This window comes from Embiotoca jacksoni, unplaced genomic scaffold (genome assembly GCF_022577435.1).
Source record: "Embiotoca jacksoni isolate LCO1_2020_lvr unplaced genomic scaffold, fEmbJac1.0.p SCAF_6, whole genome shotgun sequence".
Classification (NCBI taxonomy): domain Eukaryota; kingdom Metazoa; phylum Chordata; class Actinopteri; family Embiotocidae; genus Embiotoca; species Embiotoca jacksoni.
Genome location: NW_027185414.1, coordinates 15932230 through 15948661, shown reverse-complemented (window position 1 = coordinate 15948661; position 16432 = coordinate 15932230). Strand labels below are relative to the sequence as shown.

General features: G+C 38.2%; 2 protein-coding genes across 6 annotated transcripts in view; both read right to left on the bottom strand.

Annotated features, from left to right (window-relative positions):
* The window catches only part of dennd5a (DENN/MADD domain containing 5A), a 30642-nt gene extending 28615 nt beyond the window's left edge, over positions 1 to 2027 (bottom strand). For 2 of the 4 annotated variants that reach the window (XM_069173418.1, XM_069173420.1), the window contains exon 1: positions 1778 to 2027. In XM_069173418.1, the coding sequence (XP_069029519.1) occupies positions 1778 to 1877 (100 nt within the window). In that variant the 5' untranslated portion in view covers positions 1878 to 2027. The remainder of the gene's footprint in view (positions 1 to 1777) is intronic. The other 2 variants (XM_069173421.1, XM_069173422.1) reach the window with 2 other exon arrangements.
* Positions 2028 to 4310: 2283 nt separating this feature from the next.
* Positions 4311 to 16151, bottom strand: tmem41b (transmembrane protein 41B). 2 transcript variants are annotated; one of them, XM_069174135.1, is made up of 7 exons: positions 15918 to 16151; positions 13253 to 13370; positions 11254 to 11382; positions 10604 to 10697; positions 8089 to 8193; positions 6850 to 6988; positions 4311 to 6759 (listed from the first exon to the last, which is right to left on the bottom strand). In XM_069174135.1, exons 1-7 carry the CDS (start codon positions 16012 to 16014, stop codon positions 6590 to 6592), a joined length of 852 nt encoding a protein of 283 aa, XP_069030236.1. In that variant the 5' UTR covers positions 16015 to 16151; the 3' UTR covers positions 4311 to 6589. The 2 variants fall into 2 exon arrangements, with proteins under 2 accessions (XP_069030236.1, XP_069030237.1); XM_069174136.1 differs by having other exon boundaries at positions 13253 to 13367.
* Between the last annotated feature and the right edge of the window lie 281 nt (positions 16152 to 16432).

Genomic DNA, 16432 nt, shown 5'->3' with positions numbered 1-16432 from the left:
TTCTAAGCCACAAAGCCAACTTGACAGGTCATTTGAGAACACTATTTTCTATTAAATCTATATACATGTCAAAAACAAACATTATGTTCGCTCTCTTGAACATTTAGGAAACGCTCTCGAAGTAAAAAATTCAGGCTTACTGTGAATGGAAAGCAGATTTAATTGCATTATTATAGGCAGTTATTTAGTCTGGGTAATTTCACATACTTTGGTTCTGCTCATGGTAGTTCTCAATAACTAAACAGAATAGTGCATGTTTTGGGGCTTCCGTTCATTTCATAAATAAAAGTGGAAAACAGGAAGTTAATTATAGGAAATAAAAATAGAAAGTAGAGAGGTTGAGTCTTTGGAAACTAAAAAGGATTTTTTTGATTTTAGTCATTCCTTAAAGAAGAAAAAAAACACTTTCGTTCAGCTACAACATCAGGCCTCTCACTACCTGCCGAGTCACAATAAATCACTGATGTGGGACAGAAAATAAAAAGAAAGGAGATCAAATTAACTCTTCGCTGAAGTCAACTGTGTTGTTAAAGATTTTTTTTTGTTTTTGATAAGACTAAATAACAGTAAAAAAAATGTCTGAACTAATCAGACTGCTATCTGAAGCTGTAAAGAGCAGAGACCTGATCAACAACTCAACACAGTCATCAACAAGCTTTAAGATAATTCATGATTCACTGATATGTAGGTTTATGCAGGCATATAAAACTAGAACACTTATTTGGTCGAGTGTTGTATGTCTTTGAAACTGAACACATTTTCAGTATTTTGTCATATCTTCAATAATATCATTATCACAGAAATATCCATGTCGTCCATCTAAAGTATATACAATCTGGTAAAAGCTCTGGGTGTAGACCAACTGATATTACCTCACCGTGTCATGTGTTGCCCAACCCGAATGAAAGATGCTGTCAACATAACACCAGGGCTCAGACTGTACCAGGGACCTTCAGGCCACAGTATCACATGCAGATATTTGCTGATTCCCTCTCATTTAATCACATGCCATGCTCATGGGGGGTAAAAAAAAAAAAAAAAAATCACAATGACTGAGTCGAAGTCCCTGAAACAAACAGCATCCAGGCTGTGTCACGACCTATTGTACTCTTGTTAGATGTTTCAGCTGTTTGTATAATTGTTTGTGGAGGGAAGGGTGTGCCCTCTGAGGGGCTTACATGAAGAGGAGGGTTACATGCACAGTGGGGGTCTCTGGTGGATGGGGGAGTGGGAGGGGGGGCTTTTTTTTTTTTTTTTTGGGCCTGGGGCATCTGACAGGTTAATCTGCCCGCGCGTGTTGCTACCTCGATACCTGATCTCCTCCACATAACACTGACAGCGAGGAGCCGGTGTGACATCCTCATCATACGTTACATCAGGGTTATACCACAACCGACGATAAAGTGTTGCCCACATCAAAATACGTGTCGCTGCGCAGCACTAACATCCGATCACTGAGCAAACATGGAGAATAAAAATGAGAAGGGACGACCTTAAAATGAATGTCAGTGCGTTCAAGTAGAAAAACAAGGCAGTAATCCCCCTCGCCGCTCATCGAGCATTACAAACAACCAGGATGAGAGGAGATGGGCTAGGCCGGACGGTACGCTCGCTGGGTATTCATCTCCGTGACCAGCACCGTATGCCCTACCAGTTAATAAAACACGAGCACGTTAAGACACAGTAAAGGCTGAATAACATCGTTACGACACCCGCTTCGTCCCTTGTTTGTTCCAGCGTCAGCCCGACATTTACCCCCAACAGCTAACGTGCTTACCGGACAGTTCGTCGGGTTCCAGCCCGCTTTCGGTGTCGAGTCCGCAGATCACCAAATAATCTGCGAACCGGCAGGAACACGAGCTGAAGCCGGTGGTCATTTTGAGACTGGTCCGGTGGTACCCTTATCCCCTCAACAGGGAGCATATTAAAGGAACTCTGAGAAGTGATTTCTCCCTGCCATTACGGATGATGCGTTCACTGCGGAGCCTGAAAATCACTACCGATACTCGGCTAACCTGTTCAGTTAGCTCACAGCAACGGCCATGACGCATCCGGCCCGAGCCTTCATAATAAAGCGTCCGGAAGAAGAAAGCGTCCTTCAGAATAAAACGTCAACTCCACCAATCCAAAAACACTATAAACTTTAATTTGATGTCAAACTTCACAAAATCACCAGAAATAATTCCTGCCTGTCATTTAATCTCTGTACAAGGCTTTTAAAAAGACCAATTCAAAGGAGAAATACACAACAGAATACATATAACAAATTACAATTTATAAATAAAAAAGAATAAAAATATAAATAGTTTTCATCTATTGGAAATGATTAATATGTAGAAACAATATATCGAATGACTTTGAGTTAAGGGAAAGTATATACTACCAATTTGTTATAAATTTAGAAGTATTTTGAAGAAATATAAGTCAATTTAAGTCAAACTTACTTTACAACAGTTACATTTGAGGATCAAAACTGACACCAAGTTGTCACACTTCACCTTCAATTTATAATCTAAATTGTCAACTAATCTGCAGTGGTTTAAGTCTAAAAAGTGAGCTCTAGTTGCACAGTAATGAAAGTCCTGGACTCTTTTCTTCTTTCATTAACACAGTTTGAGTAATGGACCCAACGACTGACCATCTTTTGTAGGTGAGACAAAGGGAAGGGGAAAGTGGGAAAGGAGAGGAGGGCAGAGAGGATACATTTGGAAAACCTTTAAATGGGGGGGACCGGGTTTCCCAATTGTCAGCCCAAGTGGCAGAAAAGTTTAGAGAGAGATTGATATATGTCCCACAAAAGATGTTGTTATACAAGGCTGACCTGATTCTACATCCGTTGCTTACGAAAGAAGTCACCTCATGTCCGTCCCATCCGCCCACCCCTTTCTAGTGAACAGGATATCTCAGGAACAACTGCAGGGAATTTCTTTATATTTGGAAAAAACATTCAATTTTATAAGGGTTGAACTGGTAAGATTTTGGTGGTCAAAGGTCACTGTGATCTTATGTCTTTTTCGGCCATTATTCAACACCATAACTGAGGAACAGAAGAGGAGACTGTGACCATATTTTATATTTATGCCAGACACTGAGTTGGTGGCGCTAATCTTGGGTGTCATCTTGAATCTGTGCTGATTGCATTGATCTTCTGTCCTGCCAAATTGATGCAATGCAAGCATGTGAACACATTTAAGTACCCTACATACCATCATATGCGTCTGTACAGCCACGGATGTAAAGTGCAACTTGACTGATCGCCGAAGGCAAACAACCGCAAGGTGGTGATTCTTTATTACCAGAAAAACATCCGAATTTCATGCTTTGATTTTATGTGTTGGAAAGGTTTTTCATTTGTTCTTTGCATACATTATTCAGATAAGTCTTTATGTTGTGAACATTGTTGGAAAAAGTTGGGTGCTGATAGGACTTAAAGTGACATGTTTTTTGGTTGGGTTTTTTTGGTTAATTTCTTTTGATCTTGTGTTTGCAAAATCATACTGGGCTGATTTTTTTTTTTTTTTATAAAACAGCAACTTCACATTTAACATATTTTTAAGGTTCTCGACAACAAAAAATGGATTGATGAGCTCAAATGTTTTAAAATCTATGCTGCTAATCTGAATTTAATGTTAAAGAAAATCTATTTGCCACCATAAAGTATATTTTATTTTATCATTAGATAAGCCATTTCACCAGCATGTAATCAAAGAAAAATATAGTAACCTGCTTACAAATCTACACACTGATCCAGTTTTTCTTCTTTTTCCATCAAGAAAAATCATGGTGTTGTCATCTCTTTTAATGCAGGGACGTGTTTTTAATGTTTACTTTTACTATTAAATTAAACTAAACTTCCTCTGATTAACACATTTTATAAAACATTTACACTGCAGCACACACTACAGTACGTTACTGTGAATAGGTGAAAGTCGTATCATGCTAGCAGACCACTGCACAGCAGGTTTGTTACAATGTCACCACCGGGTGGCACTAAACTCTCACTTTAGTTTTGTGAGAGCAGCTACTGTGTCAAGTACGGTATTTACATTAACATGTGTTTGCAGTTCAATTAGCACACTAAGTTTTCAGCTACACTTAACAATTGTATGGGCGACAGCAGTTAATGCTTTTGTTTGCATCATATCATATAGAATCATATAAATTCACTGCATGTTATGACATTCAAAAAAAGCAGAAGATTTATCTACCAGCTTGATACATATTGGCTAGGAAACCCCAAATTTGAAGAATTCGATATTTATCATCAATAATTAAACAGGTTCTCTATACAGATGATTCTCAGAACTCAATTACATTCTATAAAGATAATTTTAATGATTAAATAAATATAAAAACAGATTAGATAGGACAGAAAGCTGCAATCTGTAAACACTTCATACTACAATACATTACTTCTCAGTACAAAATAATACTGCCTTTAGAAATTTTAACAGGAGGTCACACAAGAATGAGCTTAAAACTTTGATTGGGTAGCTGGATGAAAACCACCAATAACATGTCCAATTTGAGGATATGTTCAGCATGAAGTTTAGAATAGGTAAATGTTTTAATAATTTAGGAAAGAAGAAACAAAATAATTTCAAATCTACAAGTTTATATTTCTTGGCAGATTTAGTATCAAGGAAAACATAACACAAATGAATCATAGCTTCTATTTAAATATGAAGAAAAAAAATTAACATTTTTAGGAATCAGTTTCTAACATTTTACTGCTTTACTGAACCATTTACTCAATGTCCATTTTCCAAGACAACAGTGTAATTCAGGTGTACAATTGCAGCTCTCATAAAACAGTAAGAACCATAAAAACAACACAGATAATGTAGTATTGTTTTTGTGTTTAAATCAATGAATGTTTATGTAGTCATTTGTAATGTGCGTTTGAGAGGTTAATGATTTTACAGTAGTTCAGTAAGTCCGTTGTGTATTAAGACATTAAAGAAAAAACAGAACACCTCAAAATGCACAACTACCTCTAGATGTGCAATTTTAAGAAATTATGGATACGTCTGTTGTATAAGAACTGTTACCTGCATGTACATTCACTGCATTAATGTCTCTGGTATCCATCCAGAAAGGTTTTAAGCAGCAGCAATAAGTTACCCCCTGTACACAGGCAACACATCTAAATACCGAAAAAAAAAAAAAAAACACAAAAAAAAATCTGTAAGGTTTGCTATCAGAGGACACAATTAGCCATCAAAAAAAAAATTTGAAGAACACAAACTAGCAACATAAATCAGGCTTCATAATATTTTTCCCCAGGTGAAGAATGGAGTAACTAAAAGCAGTAAAAGCAAGGTAAGGCTTGGATACCACACAGTCTGTTCGAGGTCATCGGTGTGTCACCTCTGGTATGGACAACATCACCAGTTCTATACTGGCATAGCAAACATCATGGGGGCAGAGATGAACACATATAATCACAGTAGACACACGGAAGTGCATTACTAGCACTTCATCCAAAACTTGAGAACCCATCTGACCCTTTGATTTTTCAAATTTACAAACAAAGACAAACCAGTTTTTCTTTTCACAACCCTTTCTGGGTTGCAGGCAAGTTTCCACACACAAATCAATGTGCATTAAATTCACTACTTGATTAAAAAAAAAAAAAAATCCAACTTGGAGTTTGCCATTCTGCAGTTTAGACCTGTGAGAAAATATTACATCAGTTTTGTCTGTTATTTACAAGTTGCAGTAACAAAGTGCTGCTTTAGGCTACTAATATGGACAGAGATGGATGAAAACAAAAGGGTATATTGTGTGGCGGTGGGTCCAGGCACCTTTTGAGGAAGAACATGTCAACAAATGATGAACTTGTTTCTTCTCCACAATTTTCATTTTTTCTTACTGCATATGTTTACCAAGGCAAGAACCAGGTACCACAATTTCACAAAAAAACAAACATCCCCTTTCAACACTAGTGACAGTTATTGCTGTGATGGTACACTTCAATAGGTAGAAATTAAACACAAGCATGTTAAAATAAATATCAAAAAGGGAATGGGAGTTAAAGGTGCTACCAAAAGGATGCAGTAATTGATATGCTACTGCCAAAGCAAACTTTTGTTGCAGTAATGTAAGATGTTTACAAGAGCATCAACAAGGTATTGATGAGTTTCTTAAAAAATAAGAAAAAGTTGACTATATGGAGCAATTGGTACTTGCAATCAAATAAAGCATCCTACATGTAGCACCTTTAACTGTCTGACAAGAAATATAAAGTAATGATCAATGCCTTAAACTGAAAAAAAAAAATCCAACAAAAACCCCCCACACAATTTCCCTTATTTACAAGATGTGCCACAATCAACAACATGAGTCACAGAAACCAAAAGCAAACTTGTGCAAGCAGCGGCCAGTTTATACTTTACCTAACATCAGGAACAACCCACCACTGCATGCATTTTGTGTTCAGTGAGTGCTTGTTGTGCACAGAGATTCACACCTGCAGCTGTGTATGAGACCGATGCAGAGCACCTTGAGTGACAGCTGCATGTTCCTGAGCCGAGGGAAGGGGATGTTGGGATCAGCCAGCAGATGAGGTGCTGCAGTGTTTAGTGCTCTACTCTAGTTTCTGCTGCAGCTTTTTCTGGAAGCAGACTGGCAAGATCGAGAGCACAGCGAGAACACCAAGTACAGCCAGGGAGTTCCAGGACACAGCCTCGCCAGCTGTTGTCAGCTTGTACAGTGTTGTACCAGCATTGATCGCTACAAAGGATGGGGGTGCCACTCCTGTCAATCAGCCAGAGCAAAAAAAAAGGGTGAGACAGTGACATTAATAATATGAAAATAAAATGAAACAGCAGGGATAGACATTCTTACCGAGAAAGGTACCAATGAAGAAAACCCCCAAAGGCACATTGATGACGGGCGAGGTGATGTTGATGAACCAGTTGGGAAGAAAGGGGGTTATCCTCAGAAAGATGATGTAATTGATCAAATGATCTCTATGCTTGTCAACCTGCCAGCAAAAAGTCATGAGCAGAACCAAGTTACACTGGTGCAAAACATTGTGATCCAATACAACAGCTCTGCAATAAATCCTCTCTGGGAGGTTTGTATTGTCATGTGGAATATTAAGATTACATTTCAGACTACAATACAACACCACCATTAACTAAGGATGCACCGTTCCAATACTGATATTGAACAGTATATCAGTCCATACTGACTCATTTAGCTGGGTCAGTATCAGTGACAATGGGGCTGATCAATACAATTCTAAGTTTACGTCTACGTGCTCGTTCAATGTCATGCATCAGCAGTCAGCCAATAGACCGAGCCATTTTGCTGAAAGGAAGAGGGCGGGAGCTACACGCATGAAGGGAGCCAACCACAAAGTGGCAGCTGTTTGAAGGCATTTCACACTGTGAGGTCAAGCCGGACGTTGCCTAAAAGACATCTCTTCCACATAGGGAGGCTGACAGCTAATCATTAAACTCTGGTATTGCATCGGGATTCGGTACCGGCTGATTCACAAAGCCCAGCTATCAGTACAGGGATGGAAAAAGTCAGATTGATGCATCCATTAACAATGGCATTAAACAGCTTCAGTGTCTTTGTGTGGAGCTGCAACAATCAGTCAATTAATCAGTTAGTCTATTGACAGAAGATTATTTGGCAACCATTTTAATCAATTAATTGTTTTTGACCATTTTCAAAACAAAATTGTAATCATCCGTTTCTCATGTGTGACCATTTGCTGCTTTGCAACTTTTCTTTGTCATATAAGGATTTTGGAAGCTAATTTTAATAAATAATCTTGTGCTTTGGGAAACTCATTCACTATTAAATCACATAAATAATCATTAGAATAGTCAATAAAGAATATTATTAGTTGAAGCCCAACCTTTGTCATTATAGTCATTTTACAGTACTTCTTTTTGGAAAAACATACTTTAGCCCCCAAAATTCCCATATAGAATTACTCTCAAAGTATCAATAAAATCGGAGTACAGCACAGTTGTACTGGTGATTACATATAACTTTAAAAAAAATAAAAACCTGCTGAAAACAAACATCTCAAAGAAAAGATTTCTCATTTACTGTGAACGCTCTTACCTGCTGGGACCATTTCTGCGCTCTCTCCGTGAGATATTTGTAGACCATGGGTCTGCCCACCAGATATGACAGCATATAGCAGAAAGAAGCACCGAGGCCAGAACACTGCCGACACACAAAACACCATTACTGCATGAAGCACAGGATCACAAAAAACCCACAACAATCTCATGGCTGCAATTAATAAAAAATCATTGCTTACTTCCACAAACATATAACTGCAAGTTGACCTAAAAGTGTGTCTCATTATGTAAATCTCTGTGACTGCTATTTAAAATTTTAGCAGCAGTGATGTATACAGTGGTGTGAAAAAGTGTTTGCCCCCTTCCTGATTTCCAATTTTTTTGCATGTCTGTCACACTTAAATGTTTCAGATCATCAAACAAATTTAAATATTAGTCAAATATAACACAAGTAAACACAAAATGCAGTTTTTAAATGAAGGTTTTTATTATTAAGGGAGAAAAAAAAATCCAAACCCACATGGCCCTGTGTGAAAAAGTGTTTGCCCCCTCCTGTTAAAACATAACTTAACTGTGGTTTATCACACCTGAGTTCAATTTCTCTAGCCACACCCAGGCCTGATTACTGCCACACCTGTTCTCAATCAAGAAATCACTTAAATAGGACCTGCCTGACAAAGTGAAGTAGACCAAAAGATCCTCAAAAGATAGACATCATGTCGAGATCCAAAGAAATTCAGGAACAAATGAGAAAGAAAGTAATTGAGCTCTATCAGTCTGGAAAAGGTTATAAAGCCATTTCTAAAGCTTTGGGACTCCAGCGAACCACAGTGAGAGCCATTATCCACAAATGGAGAAAACATGGAACAGTGGTGAACCTTCCCAGGGGTGGCCGGCCGACCAAAATTACCCCAAGAGCGCAGCGACGACTCATCCGAGAGCTCACAAAAGACCCCACAACAACATCCAAAGAACTGCAGGCCTCACTTGCCTCAGTTAAGGTCAGTGTTCATGACTCCACCATAAGAAAGAGACTCGGCAAAAATGGCCCGCATGGCAGAGTTCCAAGACCAAAACCACCGCTGAGCAAAAAGAACATTAAGGCTCGTCTCATTTTTGCCAGAAAACATCTTGATGATCCCCAAGACTTTTGGGAAAATACTCTGTGGACTGACGAGACAAAAGTTGAACTTTTTGGAAGGGGTGTGTCCCATTACATCTGGCATAAAAGTAACACCACATTTTAGAAAAAGAACATCATACCAACAGTAAAATATGGTGGTGGTAGTGTGATGGTCTGGGGCTGTTTTGCTGCTTCAGGACCTGGAAGACTTGCTGTGATAAATGGAACCATGAATTCTATTGTCTACCAAAAAATCCTGAAGGAGAATGTCTGACCATCTGTTTGTGACCTCAAGCTGAAGCCAACTTGGGTTCTGCAGCAGGACAATGATCCAAAACACACCAGCAAGTCCACCTCTGAATGGCTGAAGAAAAACAAAATGAAGACTTTGGAGTGGCCTAGTCAAAGTCCTGACCTGAATCCTATTGAGATGCAGTGGCATGACCTTAAAAAGGAGGTTGGTGCTGGAAAACCCTCCAATGTGGCTGAATTACAACAACTCTGCAAAGATGAGTCGGTCAAAATTCCTCCACAGCTGTAAAAGACTCATTGCAAGTTATCACAAACGCTTGATTGCAGTTGTTGCTGCTAAGGGTGGCCCAACTAGTTATTAGGTTTAGGGGGCAAACACTTTTTCACACAGGGCCATGTGGGTTTGGATTTTTTTGTTTCTCCCTTAATAATAAAAACCTTCATTTAAAAACTGCATTTTGTGTTTACTTGTGCCATCTTTGACTAATATTTAAATTTGTTTGATGATCTGAAACATTTAAGTGACAGTCATGCAAAAAAATAAGAAATCAGGAAGGGAGCAGACACTTTTTCACACCACTGTAGATGTGTTAAAAACACAGGCAACTATTTCAAAGAAGAGGTTGAGGGTTTTGGTGGTTTTACACTTTTACCACAACTCTTCCTGGTTGAAACTGCAAAAGCATCATGTTTTAGTCTGAAGAAAAACTGCACACATTGTAATCTTACCAGCATTAAACAAACATGGGACCACAGCTGTTGCAGAAAAGAAAAAAGTCCAACCTAGAATGGCCATAACGCTGACTATGATGCAACGCAGCCACATTACTTGCTAGAAATTGAAGTCCTGCTGTCAAACTGGTAACTTTTATGAAATCTAAATGGAACTCTTGCTGAGCATGTTCAACAATTCCCAAATAGTATTTAGTTCTTTACAAAAACATAAGCACAGCCAATACCGATTTAGAAAAAAAAAATTTACACTGCTGTTTGTGTTGACCAGCTTTAAATTGTCAACCGTAATTTCACTGAAATCTGAAGTTTACAGAGGAAAAATCCATCTTTGGAAAACAGATGAGTATTCAAATCTTTAATTTCCCAACCAAGTCCCCAGTTAATCATATAACAACACATTATTTGTTTTCAATCATATATGTTTGATCCTGTTCTTACTCACCAAGCAGACTAAGGAAAGAGCCAGGGGGAAAGGGTAAAGATATCCAGACAGGATGCTGAGGAAGATCGATCCAGGGATTGCAAATGTCTGAAGGCTGATAAAATCGTCAAGGTGAACGACTTTGCAAAAACATACAGTGAACACACAGGTGTAGCCATGTAAACCGATTAACAATAATAAATACGACTAAGGTATATTCCTCTCTGTCCTGCAGTCCCTCTGTTGAATCTTTGATTTCATACTGTACATTTAAGTGAAGAAAAAAAAAAAAAAGCGTTTTAGGTGGCAGAGATGCTCCTGGGCAGGTTTTGTTAACCCACAGATATTTATAACGTGTCAGGAGTACAGACCAGAAGATTCAATCAAGGAAATAACTGATGGAGCTGTAAACACGGTTTGTCATGGTGGCATCCAATGATCATGAACTTGCAGCCCAAAAACTATTTTGAGACAAGGAATCCATAAAAAAAAAAAAAAAAAGTAAAATGCTGACCTCAGTTAACGATAAATTAACTGCTGCCACAAACTATCGCTGCAAACCAGACTGTCGACCACGGCCTGAAGTAAACAAGGCAATTTTGACAACATTCTCAACAGAAAGAGCGGAGATATATTTTTCCAAAAGGTGCACACATTTTCTCAAAGGATACAAAATATATGTTGCAAAGTAGGCCACCAACACCTGGGTATAGTAGGTGTCTTTGTATTTGGACAGCACCGTTCCCAATGCTTTGGCATCATCCATGTCTTTAGGGATCTTGATTTTCTCCATTTCATCACTGAAAAAAAAAAAACAATAATTCTGTTAATATTTCCATGTTTTTTGACATGTTCAAATGTAGCATAGAAATATAGCAAGCAGAACGGGTTTTTTTTTTTTTTAATTAATTTGTACCACTGCTGCTCAACATCCACGCTTCATTTGACATTGGTTAGAATAATATGGTTCGCGACAGGTTTGTTCCAAATAAAGGGAGGGTGAGTGTAGAGGCTGACCTGTTGAACATATAATGTGCCCCAGCAGTTAATGCTTGCTCTAATTCAGATACATATTTTAAAAAAAAAATTACATAATTGATTGTTTTGGCAGATGCACACATATACATTAAATTTTAAAATGTTCTCTAACATCTATGAGGAAACAGATATTTATAAGTATTGGCCTATATACTGTTTCAATCAGATACAATACCACTGTGAATTGTATTCCTTCAGTTCTGCATTTTGAGCAGTGTGCTATTCTGTGCTAGGCTATGTTTACAATAATACAACATATATGTATGCCATATCATATTACTTATATATAAAGTCGTATTATCAACTATTAATCCTAAGGTGTAGACAAAAGGCTGTGTTTGTGAATGAGAGTGATACTGCTGGGCCAAACCAAAAGGTCACAGGGGGAGGTCTGCAACCTTTAGGGTCATATTCTGTTTCTCTTTGAAGTGCTGTGTAAAACCAAAAGGTCACAGGGGGATGTCTGTGACCTTTGGGGTCACATACTGTTGTTCTTTGAGTCATAAACAGGAACAAACTGCTGTCACGAGAACTCCAGGGTGTGAAGGAAGACAACCACCACCTCGACCAATCAACAAAGGACATCATCACACATGACTTTTTGGTTCCTGTACTATAAGAAGACTGGGTCAGGGAAAGTCAGGAGGTCAGACTTCGTGAACTGACACATACTCTGTTGCGGTCAGGGAAACATAGTCTGGACCCAGAGCTCTGTAAACTGATTATTCTGCGGCTGTTAAATAAATACCTTGAAGCCTGACATCTTCTCCTATTGCCTCATTGAAAGAATACGCAGGACTGGGGGCTGACACATATTGTCTTTGTACTAGCAGGAGCCCAAGTCCAACAGCAGTATGCCAAAATTAGTAGCTCAGTTTTACCTCCCCTGAAAAATAACACTGTCATTCTCACAGTATTCAACTGAAAGACTTGGAAAAAGCTCCTCCCACTGCTGTCCTGTCTCCTTTGGTGCGTTTACCAGTCTCAGCCAGTTTGCCAGAAACAAACTCAGACTGGTCCAGAGCCCCACAAGCCTCCTGGCTAACAACGTCATGCCTATCTAACAAGGAACAGCATCTACCTCTCTTTGTTTGGTGACCTATTAACTCTTTGACTTACTTTTTTACAGACAATACTTTCCATGCACAGTCAAACCCATCTGCACACAAATAGTCTGTGTTATACTCCTTTTGTATTAAGTGTCATTTACACGTGACTCTGTCATCACCACTTATTTTTCGAGCCTTGCTGATGCTGAACATCACAAAGTCATGTATCCCACACAGCAGAACTGTGAAAATAAAAGTCTCCCGAAAAGAAATTCCCTCTGATCATTATAGTGTTTTTAGGTAAGAAAACAGGTTACAGCTTTCATTACTACACCTAATACTAAAACAAGCAAACCAGATAATTCACCCTGACTTCACTGCACTGTGCAAAGCATTTTGTAACTGTAAAAGTTTTCTTAGATCATTATATTATTATTAATATATATTAAAAAAAAAATGTAAATTATCTTTTTAAATTTTAAACACAATTATTGTTAATACATAATAGGTCAAAAATTTTCTAAATATGGACATTGTCATGCCTCACTTTTAATCAAGTTTAATAATTGATAAAGCAACTTACTCAGGAAGCTCTGGGAAGTTCATGTATACCAGGTACATGGCTGAGGCCGAGCAGGCGAAGATGGACACCAGAATCAGTAGAGACATGCGTGCTGAGCCTCCTACACTATATTCAGCTTCTGAGGGAAAAGAAAGAAATTTATCCCAAAAATGAAAAGTTTACCATTTAACCAAACGAGCCAACAGGGAGCCTTGTGTAATTTGTTCTGTGTTTTGCATCACTTGTTCAAGCCCTACAGGGCACTGAGTCTCCCCAGTGAGACAGACTGTTGCTAAGACCGTCTGTTTCATAATGCTTTCAATAAACACATAATAACAAGGAAACAGTGTAACATTTATTCATTTAAAATGTCAGCTAAAGATATTCTGCAATATTTAACAGAACATTTTAATCATTTAGCAGTGAACTGTTTTGTTTGTTTGTTTATTTGTCAAACCAACTGCAGCACTTCAGAAATATGTTGGGAGAACCTGGTAGGCAATAGCAAATTATGAATAACAACTTAACACTATTTATGACTGATTAACAAACTGACACGGAAAGCACATCCCAACCACACATATTCATTACACTGCTGCTGACACTGAAAAATATTTCCAAAGCTTATAGTTCTGGCTCAGGTTGGACCTGGTCCAGTCAAGTCAAGCAAAAGTGACACTGTTATAACAATATAAAACTGACATGCCACTTTATTATTTGGTATTGATCCTGGGTAAATAAATAGTGATTGTAACCATTGTGAAGTTAGAATTTACAGTATTAGTTTTAGCAATGTATTCCTGATAAACTGGCAGCTGAGAGTAAAATCTAAGATATTTCAATGACTTACTGGATGGTTTAGATAACAAATTCTAGTTTGGGCTTCGTGTCATCATGCTGGTAACACGAAGGAGCACAACTTCATAACACGGTATTGTCATCAGCTTGGAGGGTTTTTCTGGCTCTGTTACACCACTGTCATCATGCTCACCCACATCGCATTATTTTATATCAAGCAGCGTTCTGTGTTTTGTTTTGTTTTTACAGAAAAAAATGGATATACGAGTTCTGGTAAACTTCTTATCTAGGGTTGTTGAGCTGGTGGTTTGGACAACAAGAAAGAGTAAAGTTTGGGAGGAACCACACTTTGACACAGGGCTGGAGGAAGGTTGAAGGTTGGATGTATGGAGATACTCGGGTATAAATGGGCTCTAGATGTTTTATGTGCAGTGGAAGTTAATGGAGGTCTAACATTACGTGTCAAAATAATTGATTTAAATGTATTTGAAAAGTTAACAGATTTCTTTTAATTTAGTTGTTCATGGTTTTATCTTTAAACAGATGTGTCTATTTTTAAATGCTGTATGCTACCTTTGATTAGGGCTAGGCGAGATGGTCAAAATCAGATATCACCATATATATTTTTGAACAAACATCTCAATATTGATTTGTTGATGTTTATTGCTACAATATTGTTGGGATGACTCTTGGTACGTTCAAAACAATTTTTGGACTAATAATCATCAGTAATGTGGAGATAAAGCCAAATAACACAACAAAAAGTGGTAAATTCACAAAATGACTTACTGCAATGCAGCTTTTAAAAACAGGAGATGATGACATATCAATAATATGAAGTTCAAACTCTAAAGACAATGTGATCTCATATCACAGTATGAATAAAATAACAATGTCCAGCCCAGTCGTAGGGCAAAATAAAAGGGATCTTTAAAGTGTAATACTCTCCGTTATCCTTATTCAAACTTAGCCACTTTAGACAGGAATGTCCAGGACAAAGTGATCAAAAGTAATTAAGTACATGTACTCAAGTATTGTACTTGAAGGAGTTTTTAGGTATTTGTATTTTATTTGAGTATTTCCATTTCATGCCCCTTAAACACATCTATTACATAATTTTTCTGAGGCAAATACTGTACCGTTTACTCCACTACATTTATCAGACAGCTGCGGTTAGTAGTTAATTTACAACTTAAGACTGTCACATACAAACATACGACACTCTTGTGAAATATAGACCATTGCTAATTTTAATTTAAAACAGCTCCACGTCCACCAACAACAATAAAACACTGATTACATACTTCTCTATCAGCAATAACGATCCAATCATGTATAACAATCACAAGAGTTATTTTATTATAAAGGAGTACCGTTACTTATATGTTACTTTTAATGCTTGGTGACCTTTAACATCATGTTTACAGGGAGTTTCTCTGTTGTGTTGTACAGCTTAGTTTAGAGGATTTGAACGCTTCCCACGCGGTGTGGTCGCAGTCAGCACTCTTCGTTGACCTCACTTGGTAATAAAACGTTCAGAGATTTAAGGTTTTTCTCTCGGTTTCACCTTCATAATAGTGACCAGTCTGTCTCTGAACACTAAATAGACCAGGGACATATTTCAGATGACTCTGCGTTGTAAATTTTCATGAGCTTTAGCGTTGTGAAGCTAACGGTCGTCGGCTAATTTAAGCTAGCTGGATCCTGCTAACATTAGCTCCTGCTCGGTACTTCAAAGTTAATTAATTAATAAATAAATAAATAAATAAATAAAAAAGTCGACGTTGCCAAATGGATCTATTGCGTCATCATTCTGTACCACCAACGGGTGTTTGGTTTCCTCTTCTTTCCCCTTCAGGTTAACAGTAAGCCGCCACCGTGAACCCACCTTTCAGTAACGGAGAGTCGGTCGTATTCGCCTTCATGTCCTCCTGCGTCGAAGACAAACCGTCCGTCTCTCGTTTTTCTCTCCGCTTTTTGGCCATTTTCTAGGACGACGTTTGAGGTTCACTACGGTACCGCGTTTGTGTGTGTGTGTGTGTGTGTGTGTGTGTAAGTAACCGCAACAGCCGGCGGGTGGAGTGACACCGGTGTGCTGGTGATCGTCTGCTGACTCGTTACACCGGCTGACCTTTAACCTTCCGATCCAGCAGCCCACCGAGCACCATCCACAACAGCGCCCCCAGCGGCAGCTTCAGAAAACGCCCTCCAGCGACGTTCTGTCTCCACTGCCAGAGTTCATTTGTTTGGATGAATTTATCCCATTTTCAGGGATTATAAAAAGGACCTCAATGAAATGAAAATATGATCTTGTAGTATTTTACATTTTATACACCTCATCTGACAGTATCTGTGTAAATATTTTTGGTTTTACAGACAAAGGTACAAAGATGATGATATATA

Bases quoted from the DNA above. Each gene is read 5' to 3' on its own strand.
- tmem41b (XM_069174135.1), bottom strand. From the start codon at position 16,014: ATGGCCAAAAAGCGGAGAGAAAAACGAGAGACGGACGGTTTGTCTTCG. The intron at 8,194-10,603 runs GTGAGTAAGAAC...GTGTGTCGGCAG, and splicing joins CTCTTTCCTTAGTCTGCTTG to TGTTCTGGCCTCGGTGCTTC. The intron at 6,989-8,088 runs GTAAGAGCGTTC...TTTTGCTGGCAG, and splicing joins CGCAGAAATGGTCCCAGCAG to GTTGACAAGCATAGAGATCA.